Source organism: Sipha flava, unplaced genomic scaffold (genome assembly GCF_003268045.1).
Source record: "Sipha flava isolate LNK unplaced genomic scaffold, YSA_version1 181_pilon_pilon, whole genome shotgun sequence".
NCBI classification, from domain to species: domain Eukaryota; kingdom Metazoa; phylum Arthropoda; class Insecta; order Hemiptera; family Aphididae; genus Sipha; species Sipha flava.
Window position 1 is genome coordinate 216,897 of NW_020272220.1, and position 18,244 is coordinate 235,140.

Consider the following 18,244-nt stretch of genomic DNA (forward strand, 5'->3'; position numbering starts at 1 on the left):
AAACAAGTTATCGTAATTTAATAATTTATATCAACTTTCCAGTAATAAAAATAATTGTAAATCATGAACAATGTAAGTTTTAGTTATTTGTATAATTTTAATGCTAAAATTGAATGCTAAAATTGAACGCTAGCAACCAAAAAATATTAACGCCTAGTTATAATTAAATCTTTACCATATGTATTGATCATGAAATCCCTCAACTAATAGTCTCATACCTAATATCGAACCAAATTTATTTTTTTTATTAATTTGTTATATCTATTTCATTCAAAATAAATAATTTTATTGAGACTTAAAAAGTATATATATGTATTGTATATAGATATGAAAAATATAAAGACGTCGTATAGTTTAAAAATCGTTTGCAGGAACTTACCCAGGAATTTTTTATGGGGTGGATCCAAAATTTTTATTTTATCTGTTCTCTTATTATAATTATAGTTTAACTCAATACCAAAAAATTACCGTTAATACACTACACATTATATATAATATGGTTTATATATTATAGGTATATTATATAATCTATAAACTTTGTATATTGAAAATAATGAGAAATTAAAATACACTATATACTATTATTATACTATTTACTATTAAACCGTTAAGTATGTAAAAATTTCAATGGGGGGTCCGGACCCAAACCCCCTCTTTGGTACGCTCTTGATCGTTTGTAAAACCAAATTTTAAGTTTGAATTTTCAACTATGAAAATAACAAAATGTAAATTGGTTAATGTAAATGTGTAGTTTCCAAACAAGTTCGAATTAATTAAAAAAATAGTAAATACCTAACTATAACACCAAAATTTTTACTAAAATAAATAAAAAAATTTAATTTCTTTACGATACTTTATGTTTTAATTACTTATATTTTTTAAAGAAATTGTACTCGTGTACCTAAATAAGTAATTAGTATTATCAAACGAATAGTATATTCTAAAATAAATGGTAATGTACACCTTTTTAATATCAATATAATGTTGTACATGCATCTTACATATTTAGTAATTTAGGTGTGATATATTATCTAATTTATGATACACGTTGATGAAATAACGACCTAGGTAATAATAAATAATAACCCACTAAAATTAAGAACTAAGTAAGACTTCTTAACCTACTTTGTATATTTATTGTTTTTCAACGATATGGTCACTTCACTATCATAATTAAAATTTAAAAAATGTTAATTAATTTGGTATTTTTTAAAATATTTTTATTACATTTGAGATGTATAATTATTTGAAATGTGTTTAAATTTAAAATATACAGATTATTGATGTTATATGTATAAATTATAACATACTTATAAAAGAAAATGTAACGCATAAATATATTAGATTAGATCTTAGTATTAGAATTTAATCAGACTATCCAGACTCATGAGCCAAAATAATCAAAACATTTTATATATGCATAAAAATTAAAAATAAATCTTATCAATTAATTAACTAAAAGTTTCTGTAATTTATGAAGATTTATTTTGTATTTTGAGAGAAAAATGATTGAACAGTATCTTACACTTATAAATAAACATAATGTATAGATTTCAGCTACCCATACGTTTCTCGTTATTTACTGTATTCTATTCTCGTATATAGAGTACCTATTTGTGTTTTCATTCAATCACGAAAGACAATCCAATATTCTATTTTTACATTCATTAAATGTTTGTACTATTTACATTATTGTCACCGTTACGTATTGTGAAATCGCTCTAAATTATATTCCCCAATGTCCAGACGACTAATTTAACTTTTGTCATTTGTCAGTCTTATTTAGGAACCTATTTATAAATACGTCATTTTCCATATTATTACCAACTGTAAACTGTCTTATTATAAAACGTGACTTAACGTTATAACTGAATGATAAATTATAAATGATTTTCGATACTTTTACAATGATTATTGATTGAGAAAAAATGTAATAAAAACATAACTGTATGACAGTAGTACAGTCATAGGCCTAAGGAGCGTATTTAGACTTACTTCTGGTTGTATTTATATCAGGTGAATAATATTTGTAGTTTTTTTTTTTTTAATCTAATGCCGGATCCACTTAAAATAGTCTTTTGTGTAGTTCTTTTTTAACACCTATCTTTGTTTTGAAAGTTTCGCTTATGTTTTATCTAATTTTTCACTAAGTATGGTCTTCAATCAAAATAATATATATTATTTATTGTTATGGGACATATAAACATTATAAGCAATTGAGCGTTTAACACTATAAATAATTTAAACGTTATTCAATTTAAGCGTTTAAACTTTATACAAATTTAAACGTTTAATAAAATTTTTATTTACCATTATTGACAATTAAAACGTTATGAAAAATTTAGCGTTTTACGTTATTTAAATTAGTGTAAAATTTGAAACGTTTTCAAATGTAGTAATACTATAAAATAAATCATAATTTTTGTTTCTTAATAAAATACCCATTACTTACATAAAAATTGACTTGGTCTAAAAATTATCGGAGGGGGGGGATTTCCCCCATCGCCCCTCCCCCTCAAATACGCCTCTGATAGGCCTGTATATCAGAGGATTTCTACAATACTTTTTGATTCAATTTTAACAAAAAATATAGGTATATTTAATAAATTACAATGTATAAATAATTAAATAAACATAACTTGAACTTTTTATTTAATATAATGGTATATTCAGTAGCGCCGAATTAATTTTTTTTAGATATGGCCATTGTTATTTATTTATACCCTGGTATGAGTTCGAAACCCTATGCCGGGGGGGCCCAGAGCCCCCCCCCCCACACACACACACACCTCTAGTCAATACTGATTTTTTAAACACAAAATATTATTTTCACAAATAAATTGTATTATTTACTGAATTTTCGCATTATTTAATATTTTAATATATATAAAATTTAATTTTTAATTAGCATAGAAATTAATTATATGATAAATGATCAACAAAAAAGAATATTGATAATAAAACTGATTCATATTTTATATTTTTATTAAAATCATATTATGTAGACTCGCATTACTAATAGAAACATAAATAATATTACATAAATAACATCATAACTAATTAATAAATATAATTAATATAATATAATAAATTCATTGCTTACTGCATCCTGTTACCAACTCATTTGATTAACATAATATTTTTTTTAGCACTGTACTGTATGATGTAAAATATTAATAAATGTGTCAGAGTCAATGTTAATATCATTTTCACATGATATTAACATCAGAGAATCCAATCGTTCTTCTGCTATTGTACTTCTTAATTTAGTTTAATTAATTTTAATTTTGAGAAAGCTCGTTCTGGAGATGAACTTGATACTGTTAAAGTTAGTCCAATGCTTAACGTTGTATAAATAGCTGGAAACACTTCTTTTAGTCATTTTGTTGACATAGGTACCTTGTACTTATACTATATTTATTGTTCCAGAAGTTGTTGACAATATGATTTTCAGTGTTCTCTTCTTCGGTGTCATCACTGGTATCATCATCACATGGTATTGGCTTATGTAACTTCAATGGTAATTTTATTAATTTTTCAAACATTAAATATGAATTTACAAACTGTTTGTATTCACGTGTCAAATCTCAGCCTTTACAAATTGTCCATACATTTTTTCAAAACCATCAAATGAATCAGTTGGTAAATTTGATTTTTCTTTAATTTCTATTATTCGCTTTACTTGAAAAAGTGATAAATCTTTATATGGTGGTGTTGACTGGTCATTAAATCTTTCTCTCATTTTAGTACACACAATGTCAATGATTGTGAAGTATGTGTTAATTTTAAAATTTGTAAATGGACAGCTGATAGATTCATCGGACATAATTTCACCCAGCATTTTCTTTTTTGTTCTTCTTCTATTTGCTACAAATGGCGTGAAAGATAATTCGTCACTTCTAGATAATACAAACTGATTTTTATCTTCGATTAATTTTTTAAACTGATTGTCATCTCTGAAAGCTTGAATATTTTCAAATACACATTGTACATATTCAGTAGCAGCCAATAAATCAATTTGTACACCTTGTAAAAATGTACTTAAATGATTAGTTAGCTCAAATATCTGTTTAAATATAAAACCAGTTAATATAAATGATTCTGATGATAAATAATTCATTAAACTTCTAGCCTCAACACTTGAAATACGATCAACATAATTTTGTAATTCGTCCAATGTGTCAATTAATGAATCATATATCTCAAAAACTGTATGAAGAGCAGCAGCATGGGATGACTACCTGGTTAGTTTCAGCTCTTTTTAACCTACGTAATGGCTTATCAGGATATCTTTCTTTTTGATATTGTGAAAATAACTCTACTCGTTTTTTACTGCTGCCCATATATAGATGCCTATATAGATATTTAGACTGGGAGCAACTACTTACTGCATCTACTATGACTAAACTAAATCTGTGTGCCCAACACTAAACATAAGTAGCAGAAGGGTTATGTTCTTTCACCTTTTTTTTATTTCATTGATTGAATAAGAAGAAAAGCTGCTTCTTTATATATTGCTTTAATCGAGGCAAAAGAATCATTTTCCATAACTTCGTGTTTACAAATTTGAACAGGTCCATTTTTCCAATCTGAAAACCCATTGCATATCCATTCACATTTCCTATTTTTACCAAATAGTGCATAATGAACACAATATAATCGGTTATTAATACTAGAATATGACATCCACATAGAGAAACTGACTCTACTAGGTAGTTTTTTCCAAAACCAACTATCATGATATTATCTACTTTAGCCGTGGTTTCCTATAACCACGCATTCGTGATTGCATGGTACGCGATGCGCATTTGCACGATCACGCTTGCGTGATGCGTAATGGAAGTGTTTTGCTACGATCCGTGTTTACGACTACGTGGTTTGGAGTAGAAAATTTTAGTCAGTTGATGTTTAGTAGTACTATGTACATCAAAATGGACGTGGTTATGCTTTATACAATTTTGGAGTATGAAGCAGATGAAGAACTATTGCTACTTGCGAATAATTTCCGTAATGAAAATCATGAAATGTTTAGTCAACGGAGCAGGGAGGGATGTTTTAGTACTTTAATTAGTAATAAAAATTAAATAAAACATATACTAAAATATAAATAATATATTGAAAAATATTTTAATAATGTATAAAATAATTTAATCCTGCACTGCGTTTCACGCAAAAGTTGCCTTCGTGGCGACTGCTGCGCGATTGACGTGCGTGATTCGACAATCACAGAGTGAATATTGACGCGCGTGAATTATTAATAAACATCAATACTATTTTTCATGATTTCAACTTTTGCGTGATCACGCATCGCGCATCGCGCACCACGCAATCACGGATGCGTGGTTGTAGGAAACCACGGTTTTTGAGAATTTTTGAGAAAATACTCTGCGGAAATTTCATGACAAAATGGCTGCATTGGTCCACATTTCAATAAATATTAAATTATTTCAGTACTTATTCTTTGAATTGAGTTAAATATTTAAGGATAATTTCCAAATTCTGACACTAAAAAAACGGTATGGAATTAAAAATTTGGTTTCCAAATTCAAATATTATAAATTCTACTCCAATTATTTTTACATTTGTCATATTTTCAATAACTTTTTCTAAAAATATTTATTTAAATTAAACATATTTTAAGTTAAATTAGTTATTTTATTTTTAATAGTTAGAATCTCTTAATATTGATAAATAGCAATTGTTAACAAATTTTATTTTTATGTCTACTTATAAAAAAAAAAAAATTTAGTTTTACCATGTTTTTGTATAGGTGTAAAAATATGGGTATGGTTAAATGTTCCATGGCTTTGATCAGATTTGTCAATTTCTTTTTTTTTGCTGAAAATGTCATAAACAATTTAGATTTATGAATTTTAAATTTAATACCAAGGTAGGTATGTAGGTGTAGTATACTCCAATCTTTAGTACCTATAGTTCATAGATATTTATATAATAAATAATAACTTAGTAACTAGGCACCTAATAACCTTTTTCGATTTAATATCATCAACTAAAGATTTGTTTTCTCGTTTTTGTGAAAAATAATTTGATAAAACATTGCCTGAATTCGTATTTTACAATTTTACATTATGTTATATGACGTTTCAAATTTATATCGTTCAATATGCCACATAAACAAATTTGCTCTAGTGAACCCTGTGTGAGTATGCATCGTGTGACCAATAATTGAATATTTTATCAATTATCAGTGAACTACCCATAAATCAATAAATAATTTTCAAGTACTTTCATGCTAAATTAATACCTATATAATACCCCAAGGCTTACATACATTTTGGGGGCTACCTAGTCCCAGCCTAAAATAAACTACACTTTACAAACACACAATTATTTAATAATATTATATTATTATTTTATAATAAAAAGAAAATTTTTTAAAATTCAGGTAAGGATATTATAATATTTTAGAGTACCTAATATAATATTTATTTAACAATGAGTCTATTGAGTATTTGAGTAGACATACAACATACCTACCTAAACAACTTAAATAAATTTACTACATAAATATGTAGTGAAGTATTGTATACAACAGTCGTAGGTATTTAATTTGATATCTATACATATATCATACACTAACTGATGTGAAACGTGTTTTAAAACCTAAAAAAATTGATACTTATAAATAAGACGTACAAAAAAAAATAAATCCTAAGAAGGGGTCTAATATAATTACCGCACACGGGCCTCCTATTTTGTAGTTGCGGATAGGCATTATAGGCACTGTGCCTAGGGTCTACCAACATTTTTGGGCCCACGAAATTTTTTTTTTATGGTTTTTGACAATTTATATCACCTATATATATTTTAGATTAAAATTAATTTTTTTTAACATTTGTTAAAACTTTTATCGTATAAAAATTTATAATAGTTATAATATAAAAGTTTAGGTTTGATTTTTATGTTGTAAATATTATTGCTTTTAAAAGCTTATTACTGCATGAGAATCTACACTTCCTCTCCCAAAGAGAAAATTTCTTAACCATTTAAATACTGGACAACGGCCCTACAAGGACTAGGAGCCTAGGGCCGACGATAGTGTTAATCCGGGCTCGAAGGTACCTAATGTATAATATTGCACTATAATAATATTTATAATAAGTTTCTGCTTATATTAGATTATGCAACCTTTGAACAAACTTCATACCTAATTAAATATTCATAAATAGGCAACTTGTTTTTATTTCGTAGAGAAAATATTAATTGAAAACAAATAAAAAACAAAACAAAACAAAAATATTTTGTCGATTTATAAGATGATTATTCTAAAATAACGAAAAATGCATATTTTTATGTTTATAATTATTTCGAGTTAAGCCACATTATTAGCCCCCACTACTGTACGGTATCACTTATTTTTTCATGACGTCAGCCAATCCAACCGCTGCCATCTCTGTATGTTAAAACCGCGTGACATGACATTACTCCTGTGTATACATATTACATATGCAAATGTATAGTTAAATCACCGAATAGAACAATATTTTTATACTCTAATAACGTCTACTGCGACTGTAATACGAGTATTATACATACGAGTGCCTATGTAAACAGACGCGTGACTATCTTTGAGTAAAAATGTGTGCCAGTGAAGTGTGCTTTGCTTATGTTAAGGTAAAATGAAATGAAATACTAATAATAATAATATAATACACAGAAAAATGTTTACGATGCATTACCATGAGTATCAAGACACTAATGGCAACTGCAGAAAATAGAAGGGGACTTCTGAACCACAGGTGTTAAAACCAAGCATAGAAAATGCAACAAACAGTGAAGGCTGCTGCTGGTACTATATGTTTATACTTATATAGACATACCTAGTATAATTATATATTTTTCGTTCGCGGTGAGTCTCGTTGATATAAGAAAATAGTAGGTATTGTATACGTTAGCCGATTTTTTACGATTTCATGGTCGAATAGCCGGGTGGAGGAGACTAGCCAGACGTCACGTAATACTGTTTAAATGTAACGCATAATCTAAGTTTATATACCTTATTTTATGTTCAAATATTATATCCTATAAGTTCCAACCATCGCGAGTAAACGTAATTATTAATAAATAAAATATATAATTATAATAGTTAAAAACCAATGTCTAGTAATAGTAGTAGGAGTGGCGGCTCGCAAGTTAATTCATTGGGGATATTGAACATTTAATAGTAAAAAAAAATTAATACAAAAATTACAAAAAACCTTTTTTATTATTATAATTGTAACATCTTTATAATTATAAGAACAGATAATTTATATTATTTTATATTCTAATTCAATTCTTTCTTTTTTTTTTCTTCGCAAAATCATCAATAATACTTTCCACAAATGTCGGATCCTTTGCCATAACGCCTAGTAAATTTTTTTCAGTTGCCAAAGATGATAAATTTTAAGTCACTCGTTTGTCATTGTGTTTCTCAAAAAGCTCTTTATGCGCTTTAACGTACTCATGGAACGTTCATTAGATGCAGTAGTGACCGGTATTGTTAAGACTAATTGAATGGTTTAGCAAACTGGGAATAAATTTCTTGTAAATTATTTTTATTATTAAATTCAGTAGTTTATGAGTAGGAAGATGTTTATTGTTGTCTGAATAAATAACGAACAATTCATTACGCAAACGATTTTTTTTAAACATATTAAGGTATTGTTTTAATAACTTAATCAACTTGCATTTGGGAAAACTATATTCACCGCTAAAATGTTCCTACTTTTAAAAATTTCGGGGGATCCAGACCCCTGGACCCCCCAGTTACGGCTTTATTATCACAAGCAGTTAGCCAAGGAAATTTATTATACCAACTATACTGAAATTTTCTAATGAATTTACCTTCTTTATATTCCAATGTGATGTTAGGTGTCGGTCTGTTTGATTTTAATTGACACTTTTCTTCGTATGTTAACGTATTAAAACTATTTTTAAACAAAAAGTTTAGTATATCTGTTTTTTTCTGTATTTCCATAGTAGAAAATATAATTAAGATATATTATATTTCTAATGTAATTTATTATATTATAATGATTAATGTTTGTGACTTGTGTATGATACCAATAATAAATTATAATAATAAAATTACTACACAGGGTGATACAATGTCGAATAGTTAAATTAAATGGTCTAATACGGACGCACGACCCGCTACAGTTTTCGTGTTCACAGAAAAATATGTGACGACCACGATGCGAACGGCAGAAACTTTGAATGAGTCTAGTCTCAATGTACTGAATAACATCTATACAATCTATCCCCGTCCTCCGCCTTGTCGTGCATATGCAATTTATATACACAATTGAGTCTCCCGAACTAGCCACCGTCATCGTTATCGATATATTTCGCCCGTATTGTTATTGAATAACACCAGTCTTCTCATTATTAATGTAAAAATAGAATATAAAATATTATATTATCGAAAACCATAATAATTCTTTTCAAAATGGATAAAAATATTAAATTATAATCAGTGCTCGAATTCGGAAAAATTAAGTAGAGGAGCTCAGTCCAAAGATTTGAAAACTGCGTTCCACGTGTGCAATTATTTAACACAGACCCGCAGGGAGCTTCGTCCCTCACCCCTACCCTCCGCCAACCTTACATACATTTTGAATACCACATTTCAGCTAAACAAATATTTTAATTCCAAATATAATATATTTTGATAGCAATACCAACATCCTACATGTTACAATAGAAAATAAAAATAAAATAATAATTAACATAATTGTAGGCGATCAGGCAGTTTCATGAATCGAATGATATAATCATATATTTGATTTTTGTTTTTATCTATTTTTACTCTTTAGTGCGGGACACGGCCGAAGATTAGTCGTGGTGCGAGCATTTATTTTTTTCCGAAATGCCGATTTCATCGACCGCCAATATTAATAACAAACCGTACAATGTATAAAGTATATACACCGAATTCACAGTCATTGCTATTTATATTTTTACAGAAATGACGACGTTGTCCCTTATCATAACCACCATATAATCTTTAATTATGAAAATAGTTTTGATATAATAAATCATAAAATTCGTTTTCAAATTTGTCAATTGAAATCCACATCTTAATAAAAATTATTTTGGAAATAAACTAGGGTGAACGTGGCGTCCCCCCGTTCTGGTAAAAAAATATAGTTGGGGTACGCAAAAAAAAAAAAAATAGTAGAGGAGCTCCGCCCCCCCCCCCCCCCCCCCAATTCGAGCACTGATTATAATATAATTTTTTTCAAACTTTTTTATTGTGTTACTACTTTTTTTTATGGGGAGTCGCCATCTCAAAGACCTCTGACGAGCCGCCACTGAGAAGTAGTGTTAATATAATATATTTACGGTATATCTGTAAAAATGTTTAATATAGTAATATTTACATTAGTGACGTCAGAGATAGCAAAGGGGAGGAATGGACCCAAAAATTGTTTTAGCAAGAAAACGTAAAATTGTTCCCCCTAAATAATATTTTAACTCTTTTGCTTTTACATTATACGTTTTCAGATCTATTGAAATTTTAGACACAAACGTTAAAATATTATAAGTTTAACCTACCTCATTAAGAAATTTGATTCTTCTACTATATAAACTATCTTTAAAAATATAAACTGACCAGCTCATTCATTCAGAATAATTTTTTCGAGAGCAATGTATTACAATATATAAATAATTATACATTGATTTCAAATTCAAAAGACCAACACAGCAATATTATTCACCCATCCCTGAATCTCATCCGACTAAAGAATTTTGTTCTATTTTTACATATTTAAATGCACTTTAGAACTTCAGTCTTGAATCCAGGTAATAAGTAACCTAGCAATTAAGAAATATAAATTAATTAATTAATTTATATTATAAGTAGTCTATTTTAAATAAACAATAAAAAATTATTTGTTACATATTAGTATATTTTTAAATTTAATATTATATAAGTAGGTATAAAATTATTAATTAGAATAAATTTAAAAATTTTACATTATTTATCCATATTCTAATTAAAGTATTTAAATTGTTGTAATTATTTAAAAATTTTCAATCAAAACAGAATATTTTACAATTACGTATTTAAAATTTGTACTACAAAATATGCTTATATTTTATGTAATAAACAAATACATTTTCTTTAACTTTTAAAGTTGTGAACATTTCATCAGACTTTATCTATTATTATTATTATATTGTTATTTATCTAACTATTATTTTGCACAGCAGGAAAAAACAACATTTATATGTCATACTTTATAATGGTATACAAATATGCACTAAATATATTAAATTTTAACTATAAATATATCATAAAAATAAATATAATTTTATTTTATTTAAATAATTTAAACATAATAATCATTAAAAAATATATCACAAAGGAGTTTTAACTAAAATATAAAATTATATATTTATTAGCACATCGTTTTGGTAAATTAAAAAAAAAATATAATGTGTACAGCCAAAATAACAATAAATAAAAATCAAGTTTAACGTAAATCATAAGTGTAATCATTTTAATAATATGTGAACATTTTTTATCACATAAAAGTATAATAATTATTGAACACAAACTAATGATAAAAAAATTATTATTCACTAGAACAACAATAATCATTATAGACAATTATATTCTAAGCCTTGAAGAAAACAGCCATTGAATATACATTATAAGAAAATAATATTTGCTAAAATGTGTTTGGTCATTGTATTTTGAAGACAAATTAAATATAACCAAAAAATATATTTTACTACCATAAAATTAAACAAATAAGATTAAACTGTAATAAATGCAAAAAAAAATAAAATATGTGACCAGGATTTAACTCCTTAAACAAGTGCTAATATTTTGCAAAGATAATAAATTTAAATATGAAAAGTTTGAAGATTATTATAAAAATGGTAATGAAATAAGTACAAATATTATTTAAAAAATTTAAAATTATAATTTCAATAATAAGAATAATAAAAATAGCAATAATAATAATAATAATAATAATAATAATAAACTATAAAGATTAATATTTTGTTTTACATTAAAATTAAAATAAAAAAGTTGTGGCTCTATTTATTTAAATATAGAGAGAATTCAATTACAATTGTTATAAATAAGTCATACACAAAGTCTAAATGCAGAAACAAAAAAAAATAAACTTACAACATTTATACTTTCCCATCACTAGAAAGTAAAACATAATGTCATGTATTTTTCTTACTACAGCCTAATGGATTATAAACACGTTCAAATAGAGCTCTCAATATATTACCAGGTACTTTTTGGTGCTGACAAATTAATTCTTCTATTGCACTAGCCACCTAAAACAAAAAACCCATATTTATCAGATTCTGAATATAAGTCCTTTGTTATATTATTGTGTTAGTCATATATGAAGGTCAAATTTTTATGATTTTTCATATTTATTATAAAATAGCTAATTTTAAGAGTAAGATAATATTTAAGAATATAATACAATATTTTAAAATGTTTGGAAATATTAAACTAATAAATAATTGTTTTATGCAACTCCAAGTGCAGCAGAATTTTAAAAGTTTTAGCAACAATTAAAATATCATAAAGTAAGTTATTTTTATAGCCTATATTAGGTAAGGTTATTAGGCTTAATTGTAAACATAACAATGAATTACTATATATAGTATATATATATATACTTGCAATAGCAAGCATAAAATTAAGATAAATTAATTATAAAATTAATTAAAATAAATAATGATATAGTTAGTTGCTATATTCATTAGTTAACATTAAAAATGTAAAAACTTATTTCATAAAATAATAATTAAACTAATCCTTTTTATTACACAAGTAATTACCTTTTTCTGTAAGTCTTCTGCTGATAAATTAGGATCATATGGAATTGGTTTACCAATATGAGTTCTAAGTTTAACTGGAAAACCACCATATATTGGTACAATTGGCAATCTAGTCCATAAGTAAATTCGCAACCAGAATCTACGACCAATGCCAATACAACGAAATGCTTCTCGAATATTTTGAGTAAATATTGGTATTATAGGCTAATAAACCATTGAATAGAAAAATTTAAAGAATAAATTTAAAAAATATTTATTAATAAAATTAACATAAAAACTTACTACTTTAGCATCAATAGCTACTTTAGCAAAACCAAATCGCTTTTTCCACATGAGCCTATAATACCTATCACCAAATTGAGCTTCATAAACACCACCTGGTGAAATTGCCAATAGATTATTTTCTTTTAATATATCTGAACAAGTCTGTACAGTTCCAGGTATCACTTTTAATGGTTCAGATATTATTGACCAGCCTAGAAAAATATTTAGAAATTAAATTTTCATTAATTTTAACCATAATTTACAATGCTTACCAGGTAATTTAAACAGAAAATGATCAGCTACAGTATGAACTAGTTTGGCTTTGATTAAATATATTCTAGAAATCAAATAATATATATCAATAGGAATAGCACCATGATAATATACTAATAAAGCTGGGCTGTCAATAGGTACATTTTCTAGGCCATTTACTTCATATCCTTAAAAATAACAAATAAATTTAAAAAATTAATTATTTGGGAAAGGTATTTCAAGTATTACCATGCCAAATCCAACCATGTGCATCCCATAAGGCTGAAACAGTTTTTAATGCACCATCCCAAAAATTATTTTCGTATGCATCTATAAGTCTCTCTCTGAAAAATATCAACATAAAGATTAAACAATTACAATCTCATAATAAAATAATACAACAGATGATTAAAAACATATATATAATTTAAAATCATATAATTAAATTATCAGTTGTTTCTTTCTAAATATTTCTTCTTCGTTAAGTTTAACTAAACAACTTAATGACTAACTAAAATTAATAATATTATTACTCAATATTTAGTTCTGTGAGAAAATACTGTTATTTTATTTCTACATTGATCAAACACTTATAAATAAATTTAAAATATTTTGTAGGCAATCTGGTCATAAAATATACAAGTAGTTTTCACAATTATATCTATTATAAAGTAAAATTTAATTTGACTTCCATGTTCATGACAATGAATATTATTTCATCAATAATGTCGAAAATAGACTAATTAAAAAAATTTTTTTTTTTGAATAAATTATATCATTAATTGGAATGAAATAATTTTTTTATGAATATATTTTTTTCTGTAATAGCAGTTATATAAGCATGTATATTTCTTCTTCTATAGCTTTTACGGTCCTTGACGGACTTTCGCTGCCTCTACTACTTTTTTCCAGCTTTCTCTATCAACGCTGTCTTATGTATTTATATTTAACAGAAGAAATATTTTGCTTACAAAAGTTTTAAATATGAAATAAAATAAAGTAAAAAAGAGTGAAACTCAAAGGTTGGACCATGATATAACTATATTAGTCTTTTAAACATGAATCTGATATATAATTACTCATGAAAAAAAGAATTCTGAGTAAAAAAATCAGGTGGATCAGTTAATATTTTTAAAGATAGTTGATTTAATAGAAAAAAAAATTTTTTAATAAGATTAGTTTTAATGTTTTAATTTTTACAAAAAAAAGAATCTAAAATTTAGAAAAATTAAAAACTTCAAGTTTCTATAAACAGTATAAACGCCATTAAAACAATTCGAAAAAACTATCAAATATCAATTACTAAATAGCTAATATTGCTTAATGGAAATTCATGAAACTAATCAATTTCAAGAACATTTTTTTGAATTTTCATTCATTTTTTTTAGCCATAAAATAAAAAATAAAACGTAAAATCTTGTATCCAGTTTTCAAAACGTAATGTAAAAATATGTAAAATGTGAACATTTTATGTATTTTTGATTATAAAACGTAACATATAATTGTGATTTAATCGTTTGGTCAAAATTTAAATAATTTTAAATAATTTATTTTAAGATTTAGGCATTTTTTTTATCATTTATAATTTTTCTTACTAAATCAGAAAACCGCTGAGAAATTCAAAATAATACCACCTCAACAATACTAACTAAACTTCATATCTTATCAATAACCTCCTATGATTGTGATGATCAGAGCAATCCTTTTGGTTAAAATCATATACACTGATCAAAAAATAAAACACATACATATCACAGTAAAACGATTACATTCGGATTTTTCACTCAAAATTTAAAATTATGAAATAAAAAAAATAATTAAAATAATTATTAATATTCCTAGTAAAACAATTAAATCTATATAACCAAACTATTTATAACTGGTAAATACTCAACATCCTATAACTATTTTATTTGTTAGATTTTTTTTAAATTTATGCAGAATATGATACATTTGTAAAATTACATTCCTTTATTGGCTCATGGTCTATTCAAGGATAGTAAATTATGATTATAAAAGTAAATGATTGGATGCATAATAAAATATATAATTATTATGGATTTCTTAAAACCATAAGCAATAATGTCAACATTTGAATTATAGTCATATCATAGTATATAAATATAACATTAAAATCTTAATCAAGTGATACATTACACAACCATTGCATTTTAGATACATATTATTTTTCTTAAATACTGTAAAAGCTTTAACCTTATCGAAAATAAATTTCAATAATACATAATACATTGCATTATCTATTACTATAATATATATAATTATTAATAAGATAATAACTAAAATTAATTCATGTAAAAGATTACCTTATACTAATATATATACATACATATATAAAAGATTTTATACCAAGCAAAAATTTTACAAACTAGGTATATATTAATAACAATAATAATTGAAGAATATACAGCACATTATTAATCTATAATAACTGATAAATTGATAAATTAGGCAAAAAAAATATTAAACTAAAATGCATTACCTAAAAATAGTAGTATTGTACAAATTGAAAGTCAGCCAAGTGGTGGAAGCCAATTGTAAAAGTTTTACCTTCCAACACTTAAGTCACAACTATATACTTAAAAATACTAAAAATATGAATTGCCAAATAATGTAATTATAATATTTTATCATACTTGCACACGAAATATTTTAATAGATAATTTTTTTTTTTAATGATAAATTTTTTATTTATTTATACTAATTTTATAATTAAAAAAATCGTGTTTCCTACAAAATCAGGACTAAAAAAAGTAAAATATTAAAACAACAAATCAAATATTACTCATAATTAAGTTATAGATTATCATATAGAGAAAAATAATTAATTTTCATTGATTTATAGGTGGTTAGTTTATAATTAATATATTTTTTTTCTTATAAGGTATCATTACCTGAAAATTGAATAGAGTTAAATAAAACATGTTTGATAAGACTGAACAAACAAGAATCAAAATTATAACAAAAAAAAAAAAAAATCATTTAAACAATAATTAATTATAGTTATCAATAAATAGTACATGTCAAAAATAAATACAAAAATGTAATTATAGTGATGTTTATTTTATACCCCTAATTTATATTTAACATGATACTAGCATATTTCATAACCCTATCATATTTTTTATGTAAAAGTATTTTACTCAGATATTCTGAGAACAACCAAATAATTAATGATTGGTAAGGAAAAAATACCCAATGCTGAAAACATTAGGTTAAAAAACATTCAATAAACTATAAATTTAACACTGATAAATTATTCAATTTAAAAATTAATTTACCTGTGAAGTTTGTACACATAAAGTATAACACCGGTAATGTAGAATAATAGAACAATAGTGAGGGGTAATAGAAATGTAACAATGAGCGGCCACAGTAACCATGTCATCCAGAGCCACAAATTGACATCCTCCCCGATGTAGTTCGCTGTAATACATTACAAATAGATTATACATGCAAACCAAATCAACCATAGGCTTAACATTACACACATACTTATTATTGAAGCTGTATATTTGTAAGCATTGCTGAGCAGCATCAACATTGTTATCTGGATATTGCTATAGTTGAGGTACTTTTGTGACGATGCTGGTCTATTAAGTCTGTCTGGTCGCGCTAGTGAATAGTTGAGAACTATGGAATGCAACTTAAACGGTTCCACGCAAAAAACATGTCCAAAGCAAAAAAAATCGAACAATACAAAACGGAGTACACTCGACCACCAGCTACATGTAATAATTATACATATATGCGTATACGTGTGTGCTGACAGCGCAACAACGTAAACCGTCGGACTTGTGAAACGGAATCGAAAAACCGTCTACCTAAGTGTTTATTTTTCAATTTTTTTTATTGTGTTATTCAATACCCAACCAACCGTCCAACAAACTCGGGACGAACGCACACGACTGACCGCTCGGCGCAAATTGTTACTGCTCGCTATTGTCAGTGTGTCGCCGAACCCGGCGAAACGCGTACGGTACGTCCGTGCGACTGGTGGCGTGCGTCGAAGACGGATGGAAATAAAAAAACAAACAAGCTAAAAGGTTGCACTTGTTAAATAATAATAAACGTACGCACTACACGACACGGTGAACACTAGCCAACGCGCGCGCGCGCACCCGAGAGCCGTCACCGACGATAAGGAGGATATCGAGGAGACGGGACGCGATAAAAACAAACGTGGAACAGTGACGGTTATTACAGATAGTGGTTTTACGGGCTTCTACTAGCCGCGTACCAATCAACGGCGACGGTAACTGGTACCTACTGCACCTGTGAAACGCGCAACGAGTGTCAGGTTGGGTACTGGCTCTACGGTGGTGACACCTCGTCGTGCAAGGTGAACGCACGGTTGTGGGATGTGCCAATGTGCCTGCTGCCGCGTAACATAAATAATTATTACTAGGATTTTTCTTGCGATGTACGGTTTCAACACGATTATTCTCGTAATCGCGGATTGCCAAACACACGACTTCAGCTCAGGCCTCGGCCACTCACCGTCCGGGGTTAACGCTCATAATGCAGACGATAATGTAGGACAACGCAACAGCTCATTTTCGAACAATTTTCTTTTTTGTGACTGCTTAAACGATCACCGGCGACATTTTCGCCATGCCGGCGAGCGACCACGGTCCGTTGCGTTTACAGAATTGTCTTCCGACGGAGATACCCGTGCTCTCGCTATGGCATTGCACAATCGACCTTTCCAATTCCCCAATGTTGGTTAGCCATCGGAAATCAATGATACCAAACACGATAGTCATAGGCGTGCGCACGGGGCTAGTCCCAGCTTGACCGGAATTTTTTTGAGGACATAGTAAAATTTAAACTTACCATGTCTATGTATATTTTAATATGTTCGTGGAAATCAATTTATTGTATT

The 18,244-nt window shown here is 27.1% G+C and overlaps 1 protein-coding gene across 1 annotated transcript; it reads right to left on the minus strand.

Moving 5' to 3' along the window:
* Window positions 1-12,039: 12,039 nt before the first annotated feature.
* On the minus strand, window positions 12,040-18,171 carry LOC112680863 (transmembrane protein 68). The gene is made up of 7 exons (XM_025551086.1): window positions 16,855-18,171; window positions 16,641-16,785; window positions 13,591-13,685; window positions 13,362-13,529; window positions 13,108-13,301; window positions 12,826-13,029; window positions 12,040-12,309 (listed from the first exon to the last, which is right to left on the minus strand). Exons 1-7 carry the CDS (start codon window positions 16,901-16,903, stop codon window positions 12,193-12,195), a joined length of 972 nt encoding a protein of 323 aa, XP_025406871.1. The 5' UTR covers window positions 16,904-18,171; the 3' UTR covers window positions 12,040-12,192.
* Between the last annotated feature and the right edge of the window lie 73 nt (window positions 18,172-18,244).